Source organism: Dioscorea cayenensis, chromosome 16, assembly GCF_009730915.1.
Source record: "Dioscorea cayenensis subsp. rotundata cultivar TDr96_F1 chromosome 16, TDr96_F1_v2_PseudoChromosome.rev07_lg8_w22 25.fasta, whole genome shotgun sequence".
Taxonomy (NCBI): Eukaryota; Viridiplantae; Streptophyta; class Magnoliopsida; order Dioscoreales; family Dioscoreaceae; genus Dioscorea; species Dioscorea cayenensis.
Genome location: NC_052486.1, coordinates 93,734 through 102,445, shown reverse-complemented (window position 1 = coordinate 102,445; position 8,712 = coordinate 93,734). Strand labels below are relative to the sequence as shown.

Here is an 8,712-nt window from a genome sequence, read left to right as displayed (position 1 = left end):
TTTTTCATATATTAAATTTAAATTTAAAATAGTTAAAAAAAAAATGCATGGTTGGTATTCCAAGCAAAACACAACCCAAAAAAAAAAAGTGTCATTTAGATCAACCTCAGTGGATTACACATAATTATATTTATTTATATATGTAATAAATTTTTTTAAGAAAACTAAACCAAATAAAAAAAAGTATTTAAATTTAAATAAATCAACCTCAGTGGATTTCACATGTCCTGACAACCCAAGAAATAAGTGAGTGAGTCCCACGCGCACTGATATCATTGAACTTGACTGTGCTATACACACACTGTCTCTCTCTAATAATATATACATATGCATAGTCAGTCAGTAATTCATTCCACCCATCAATATCTTTGTTGTTGTTGTGAGACTTTGTTGTTGTTGTGAGGTAATACAATGGCGATGATAGTGGATGCATTTGCTGGGAAGCTGGTGGAGAGGCTCGCAAATATCATTGAAGAGAAGGCCATCATGGTGTTAGGAGTCAAGGATGAGCTCCAAAGACTCCGGCGGAGGATGGAGAGGATCGCACTTGTGCTCAAGGATGCCGAGAAGAAGAAGATCCAAGACGAGACTGTCAAAGGATGGGTCCATGAGCTGAAAGATTTGATGTATGATGCTGATGATATCATTGATCTTTGCATGATACAGGGTACTGGGATTTTGCAAGATGTTGATCATCCTTCTCAGCTGGCTGAGTCAAGCACTACCACTGCCTCAACAAGGGTATGCTGTCACTTTCCATTACTCTCTTGTGTGCGCAGTGTTCCATCTCGCTATGAGATTGCTGATAAAATTAAAAGTCTTAATGATAAGCTAGAAGAGATATCTGTGGACAAGAATAAGTTTAATTTCATAACTTCTTCTAACTCAAGTGATGCATATGCTATGAATGAAGCTTCTTATCGGCAAAGTTCCTCCTTACCTGAACCTGATATTGTGGGTTGGGATATCAAAGATGCTACTAAGAGTCTTGTTGAATTATTGGTCTCTCAACCTGAACAGAAAAGCCGTCTTTTTGCCATTGTTGGTATGGGGGGTATAGGCAAAACAACACTCGCACAACAGATATATAATGATCCAAAAATAAATGATGCTTTTGTGTTACGTTCATGGATTTGGGTTTCAAAATCTTTCACATCAAAGATTGATTTGCTAAAAGAAATCATAAGAAATATTGGGGGTAAATATGGAGAGTGCACAACAATCTCAGAGTTACAAAATATACTTTGTGATTTCCTGTGTGAAAAGAGCTTATTTCTAGTTTTAGATGATGTTTGGGATGAGAACATATGGGTTGATTTAATTAAAAATGCAATAGAAAGAAGAACAACAAAATGCAGGGTTTTGGTCACCACAAGAGATAGAAACACTGCTGCAAAAGTGGGGGCAACACATATCCATCATGTTAACAAACTGCCTTCGGATGTTGGTTGGGAATTGCTATGCAAAAAAGTTTTCACAAACAATAATACACAAGATATGCAGAGACTGAAGGATATCGGGATGAAAATTGTGGAAAAATGTGACGGTCTTCCGGTAGCAATAAAAGCCATTGCAGGTGTTCTCGTAACAAAAGACCAAAATAATAGAGAATGGGAGAATGTGCTTAGCAGCGATGCTTGGACTATTACAGGACTTCCAGAAGAGCTCCAAGGAGCACTATACTTGAGTTATGAAGCCTTACCTTCAGCTATTAAACATTGTTTCCTCTATTGTGCTCTTTACCCCCATGGTAGTAAATTTCATTCAGAAGATCTTGTTTGTCAATGGATTGCAGAAGGTTATATTGAAGCAAAGGGAAATGCATCAATGGAGGATGTTGCAAAAAGCTATTACATGGAATTAATCTGTAGGAGTTTCTTACAACCTGTCCCCAAGTTTGTGGATATGTCGAGATGCACAATTCATGATTTGTTGCGAGCACTAGCTGAGTTTTTTGCAGGTGATGAAAGTTTTTTAGGCGATCCACAAGAAGTACAAAGCACCGAATTAATGAAAAAACTACGTCGTTTGACAGTTGCAAGTAATAGGGAAAGTGTGAGCATTCCACATCTCGATTGCCTAAGAAGCTTGCGGTTATGGACTCCTCCAAGTTTGAACACACAAGTGGTTGGCAACTTAAAGCATTTGCGTTTATTACTCCTCACTGGAGACAAGATTGAGAATATTCCAGACAGTATTGGGGGTTTAGTGCACTTGAGGCTTTTGGATTTGGAGCATACATGCATTCATAACCTACCAGATTCTCTGGGAAATCTCATTAATTTGCAATTCTTGTTGCTTAATGGATGCAAGTCTTTGCATATCCTTCCAAAAAGCATAACTAAGCTATACAATTTGAGGTGGCTTCGGCTACATAATACACCTTTGAATTATGTACCAAAGGGAATAGGCAAGTTGGAACACCTTCATCATGTGCAAGGATTGATCATCGGAGACAGTGGTGATGATGGAGAAGAGGGATGCAACTTAGAAGAGCTACAGATGCTTGAAAAACTCAGTTGCCTTTCTATAAGAAACTTGGAGAAATCAAGCATCAAAAGTGCTTCAGTGCTATCAAACAAGACTCACCTCAGAGAATTATGGCTTTGTTGCACACCTAATTACACTGACGAGCATATTCAACAGCAAGAGACGGACAAGATTGTGCAAGTCTTTGATGAACTGTGTCCGCCGCCATGCATTGAAAAGCTAGGGATTCGAGACTATTTTGGTGGTCAATATCCAAAGTGGATGTCATCCACTTCCATTACTACTGCTCTTCAAGAGTTGATTTATTTGAATTTAATTAATTGCACAAATTGCCCTCATCTTCCCCAACTTGGCCAACTTCCACAGCTCAAGTTTTTGGAGATAGATGGAGCAACTGCAGTAGTATCAATTGGCCCTGAATTTCTCGGTAATTATAATGGAGAACCTACAGAAATTGCCTTCCCTAAGCTTGAAATCCTCATATTAGACAACATGAGTAATTGGGAGGAATGGTCATTGATTAGTGGAGAAGAAGAAGACAACGAGCATGAATCTAGCAAGCCATTAATGTTCTTCCCCCATCTCAAAAGCATTTCCATTGCTAAATGCCCTAAGCTGAAAGCTCTTCCAAGTGGCTTAAATCGGGTTAACATCCCAAAATTGTTCATTAGAGGAGCTCACAGTCTTTCAAGGGTCTCTCATCTCCCTACCTTGAAAGAACTGGTAGTCATTGATTGCCCAATGCTGGAGTGTGTGGAGAAGCTCGAGTCTTTGCAAAGCTTGAAGGTGTTTGATAATGAAGAGGACGACGCTGGTCTCCCTCAATGGCTCATTTCTTTCCTCCATCAACGTGAAGAAAAGCCTCATGAGGATGATCTATTCAAGTTGCTTTTGGAGTGCAGTGCCCAAGCACTAAAGGGATGTTTGAAAGGGCGTCCACACTGGTTGTTCATTCAGCAAGTACCACGCTTCACAGGCTATGCAAAGAAGCGAAGCATGTATTTGAAGTACACCAAAGAACCATATTACTATGAAACCAACATCACTGGTATGTTATTCGTTTTATTTCTCATGATGTCTCAACTAGTGCTTAAATAACTTATAAGTGCCTAATTGTTTATCAAAATTGTAATAACTTCATGTTTAATTGGTTGTAGTTTATATATGCAGATGAGGATTAGGAGGATGAATCCTTTCTTTGAACTAGATTACCACTGAAAAATGAAATCCGAACACCCATTACTGGTATGTCTTCAATTTGTTTTGAATTATGGACATCACTGGCTAGCTGGTTCTATTAATTTATCTTTAAAATGAATTGTGAGATGTATTTGTTTGTTGTATTGGTTTCCACAGGCAAATCAATGTGACTTGATCATGACTCAAGTGTATGATAATAATTTGATGGTTTCAAGTTCTACAGAGAGGCCTGACTGTGAATTGAGCTTGAATCCACATCTCCTTGACTGTGAATTGTGATATGCATGGTTCTGTTACTACTCTGATGAAGCTCTCTGGAGGGGGAGTGTTCTTGTTTCTTTGTAAGTACTTTAATAATTTATTCTTATTTTCATGTTTATCAACTGTTAATAACATTAAAATTCCAATTTGATCTTGAACAGAGTATATGGATGGATTTAATTATAGGATCTGCAATTATGCATACTTGCAAGAATTCGTGCGATTTATCAATCCCTTAACTGCAATTCAATCTGATGAGGATGATTTGTAGGAGAATTTTATGTCTGATTAGTGGCTTAATTATGCTGATAAGGGAGCTAGAATGAAAATTGTTTCAACTTGTTGAATGAGATGTGGACATGTATAATGACAGGTATATATCTAATTTATATGACTCATTACATCTCTACTATAAGCTAGTTACTCATTTCTTTGGTATCTTGATATGCATGTATTTGCGAAGAACTCCATTGCATTGTTTCAGGGTCACAGTGCCCAAGCACTCTAATAGTGTTTGCAAGCCTCTAGCAAGTACTCAGTTTTGTAGCCTCTGCAGAGGACCAAAGCATGTAATTTAAAGTACACCAAGCAAACTTATCAAACCAATCTTAACGAAAAATATATCAATTGGTATGATTTATGAAACCTCTTTATTCAATACATCTCTATATATTGAAAGTGTCTAATTGTATCAAAAATTATGATATGTATGCCTTGTGGTTGGATAGCTGCTGCATATGAGGAGGAGAATGAAAGGCTTGAATTTGAAGTAGCTGCCATGTATGTATGCCTTGTGTATTCAATCTGTTTTTGAATTATTTATTTACATATTTTTATGATTAGGAATTAAGCTCATCATTTGTGGAGTTCTATTTTATTTACCCTGCATTGGTTTTCTCAGGTGGAATGGTGGATAACCATATTTTTATGGCAAATATGTGAGACTTTATTAGGACTCAACTGCATGACATGCAGTTTCAGAGTACAAATTACTTGGGTTCTTCTGAGTTGAGTCAGTTATATGCATGCGGATATTTAGATCTAGGATGTGCGATAGAACTTCAGAAAACACTATGGAGCATGGCTTGTGTGTATGCTATTCTATTTGATCAGCAATCATTAATTGCGATTTTTTGTTCATATGTTCTGAAAAATATATAAATCATCTGCTAATCATAATAAAAACTTCTATTGATATTGAACAGAATACTAGTGGTGGATATTTATTATGCTTGGAAGGGCTCAAGTGATCCCTTGACTACAATTCAATATGATGAAGTTAGTTTCGACATGTATAACAACTCGTATGTATATATCTATATATATATGACTCATTTTTCAACTCTAGCTTTATGGTTATAAATTAAGCTCGACACTATAAAACTGTTACTTATACCTTTATAATTGTAATATGCATGTGTTTGTTTTCGTGGTTTCACAGGAGCAATGGCTGATAAACATGATTTTTATGGCAAATTGTGACTTGGGGACTCAACTGCATGATGGTTTGAGCTTACAAATCACTTGGTTTCAACTTTCAACTTGATGTGATGGTTTTTAAATTTTGTATGAGTGGAAGTGAAATTTTCCTTATTTTTGGAGTTGAATTGATTTCCTTAATTTGCTTATTTTTCTCCACAGTTAATGTCATGAGTTTTTCTTTTGCAAAAGAGTTAATATTCCAATCAAGTCTTTGATGAAGCTTTGGGTGGGAGTACTGTGTTTTTTCATTAAGTAATGTGATAATGCAACCTTTTGCACTCTTTATTTGACAATTTCTTTTTGTATGATATGTATATCTTTTGGTGACAGCTGCATAGGGAGGACTGAAGCTTGAATTTCAATTAGAGCACCAAAGGAATGAGACGTGGACAAGCATGACTTGGTATATGTATATATGACTCATTGCATCTTTAATTAATCTTTCATGTTTTCAATATGTTTTGCATTTTAATTGATCTATTTCATGATTTGGACTTAAGCTCATCACTTGGTGTAGTTCTATTTACAGAATTGTGATATGTGTATGTGTTTGTTTGCTTTATAAATATTTGACTTTAGTATCAAGTCATATCCAAGTTGGGGGATGGTTTTCATTTTACTGGTTTCTTTAATTTGCAGCATGAGCTTTGGAGATTGATAGAATAGCATATCAAATTCTTTAACAGTTGATTTCCTTATATACTTATTTTTCTGGTAATTAATATAGAGGATGCTCTGTTTTTTCTTTGAAACTTTGAATAATCAAATCATCCATATTTGGTAATTGTTCTACTCATCGAGTGTTACAGCTATTAGACTTGAAGATGTAATTTCCATGCATTTGTTTTTCCCAAACTCATATGCTTTATATTCAGACATCAAAGAACTAAACTTTTTCACATTTGCAGTTATTGTGGGAAGGGCTAGGACTTGGAGGAGGTGACGGTGTTGGAAATTGGCACAGGTTGTGAAAACATTAATCATCAGATAAAACTTGTCTGTTAGATTCTGAACCTTTTTAACATGAACCAAATTATATATAATTAATACTCATGATGAGAATGTAATGAACTTATTCTAAGCTTCCTATTTTTTGAGGTTACAGCAACTTATCTGGGTTTAATATGCAGGAACAATGATAATAAAAAGGTTCTTCTTGGACTTGGAGGTGGTCACTATGTACTTCGTCACATGGATATTAATTATTCTGTAAGTAACACTGATTTCCTACATTCTGTAATTATGTATATTTGTTTCTAATCTTATAAATTCCACACTAGAAGTCATTAAATGTTACAAGAAAATTGAAACTATCTTATTGTGCTATTATAGTTTATTCCAATATTTCTTTTACCAAAAATGCAGTATAGTTTGTGTTGCCAAAATGAAGAAACCATGATACCTAATCAAATGGCATGAATCCCCTTTGGTGTAGGACTAGGAAGTAGGAAGTGATGCAGTATAGTCATTAAGTTTGATGGTAGATGATATAATGTGTCAACATTTAGATTTGCTGGCGAATTTAGGATTCAGAATTTCAAGAGAAGGCTTGTTGAGTATGTATGTCCATAATGCTATTTTCTTCATGTGATCAGAATGAAAGATATCAAAATTTCCTTTTTATTTTTCCTTGAATTTTTCTTGATTAAATCACGCCCGAAATCTGTGTGATCTACCACTATGACTTTCACATTGCCTATCAAGAAAAGGAGAGTATACATGATATTCTATGATAGACAGTGTTCTCACTCCTTTTCTATTGGAAACAAATGCAGGAAGGACGGTGCATGGGTCGGGCACTTACTATCTGGGTATTCATTGCTGATGGATGACCCCGAACCAAAAAGAAAGAACAGAATAAAGAGGAAGTGAGTTGGCGGAACATGGAAACATGCAATCAAAGTTTCTTATGAGGGCTACTCAGCAAGCTTTTCCAGGGGAGTAATTTTTGGCACATCTAGATCACAAGTATGTTTGTCTCTCCTCCATACAATCTTTAACAATCATTTAAATTTGATCAGTTTATCAATAGATCTCATGAGTTGTTGGTGATACATTTGAATTTAAGAAGAATACCTCTTAAAAGTTTCTTTGAGGGCATTATATTCACCAATTTATAAAAGTGATCTACTAATAGAGCTAAGAGAAACTAGTTGTTGCAAAACCAAGCACATATGTTTGTATTCATAGTTGTTGACTGCACTGATGTGGGTGGGATTATCAGTTACTCTTTTACACACAGTACATAATCCTAATTCAACTCAAAAAGTTTTGGACTTTGACCGATACTAACTTAATTGATGTGGGACTATTTGTTACTCTAATATGAACTACTGAAAAATAAGGAAAAAAGAGTTCTTCCATAAATGACATTTTCTTCTTTATTCGATTGGTATAAAAGAGGTAGAAATCATGTTTCTCTTGTTTCAATTATGAAAGATAAGCCTTTTGTGGTCATTTCTCGGCATGCTTGATAATGGAACTAATTAGTTCAGTGATTGTTTGTGTTTGTGCAGGAGTTTTAAAAGAGGTAGAATGCCATCACAAGTTTTTTAGCATAGCAAAATATACAAGTCGGGAAGCCTTTCGACTTCTTTTAACATGAACACGTTCCTTCTCTCGTCTGAATTCTTATAACTTCTGCTATTACTTTCATTCATGAACGTCTATTCATGAATTAAGATATATGTTCAATTGTACAGTCATTTTACAGCGATAGTAAATGTACTTCCAGTTCCTGTGAATTGTGACATGGAAACACTTGTAAGAAGATTAATGCACTAAGTAAACACAAAAGCATCATTACTCTTGGCTATTTACTTCACTGAACACAACTACATTACAAAGCGCAGGGGTATAATCAATCGAGCTCGAGCCGAGCAGCTCAGTTGAAAACTCGCTCCTTGATACTTGGTTTGAATTTGATCGACTTTTGTTTTTGTAACTTGACTTCGACTCAATACAAATCGAGCTCTCGATTAAGCTCAATAAATGCTAAAAATAAACTCAATTTAATCATATATATTTTAACACTCGAATTCGAATTTAATTATATATATATACATATAATAAACTAATATATAATATATGCACACAAATACAATTACTTGATTAAGCTCGCGAGCACTTAAGTCAAGTATTAAAATGTTCGAGCTCGACTCAATCATATGCAAGTTGAGTTCGAGCTTTTTCCGAATCGAACTCGAATAACTGCAAGAAGTAGTGTATCATTTACACTCCTAGCAAAAGGTGCAACAAGAAAATGAATGGAGATAATGG

General features: G+C 35.4%; 1 protein-coding gene across 14 annotated transcripts in view; it reads left to right on the top strand.

The window, feature by feature from the left end:
• Positions 1-372: 372 nt before the first annotated feature.
• Positions 373-8,712, top strand: part of LOC120279282 (putative disease resistance protein RGA4) — a 98,396-nt gene continuing 90,056 nt past the window's right edge. For 3 of the 14 annotated variants that reach the window (XM_039286180.1, XM_039286177.1, XM_039286176.1), the window contains exons 1-9: positions 373-3,538; positions 3,648-3,735; positions 3,847-4,031; positions 4,113-4,520; positions 4,680-4,731; positions 4,853-5,042; positions 5,157-5,255; positions 5,393-5,685; positions 5,764-5,836. In XM_039286180.1, the coding sequence (XP_039142114.1) occupies positions 412-3,538; positions 3,648-3,664 (3,144 nt within the window). In that variant the 5' untranslated portion in view covers positions 373-411 and the 3' untranslated portion in view covers positions 3,665-3,735; positions 3,847-4,031; positions 4,113-4,520; ... (3 more) ...; positions 5,393-5,685; positions 5,764-5,836. Of the gene's footprint in view, positions 3,539-3,647; positions 3,736-3,846; positions 4,032-4,112; positions 4,548-4,679; positions 4,732-4,852; positions 5,043-5,156; positions 5,256-5,392; positions 5,702-5,763; positions 5,837-6,341; positions 6,434-6,563; positions 6,643-7,208; positions 7,256-8,712 lie in introns of those variants that run through there. The other 11 variants (XM_039286186.1, XM_039286185.1, XM_039286173.1 and 8 more) reach the window with 10 other exon arrangements.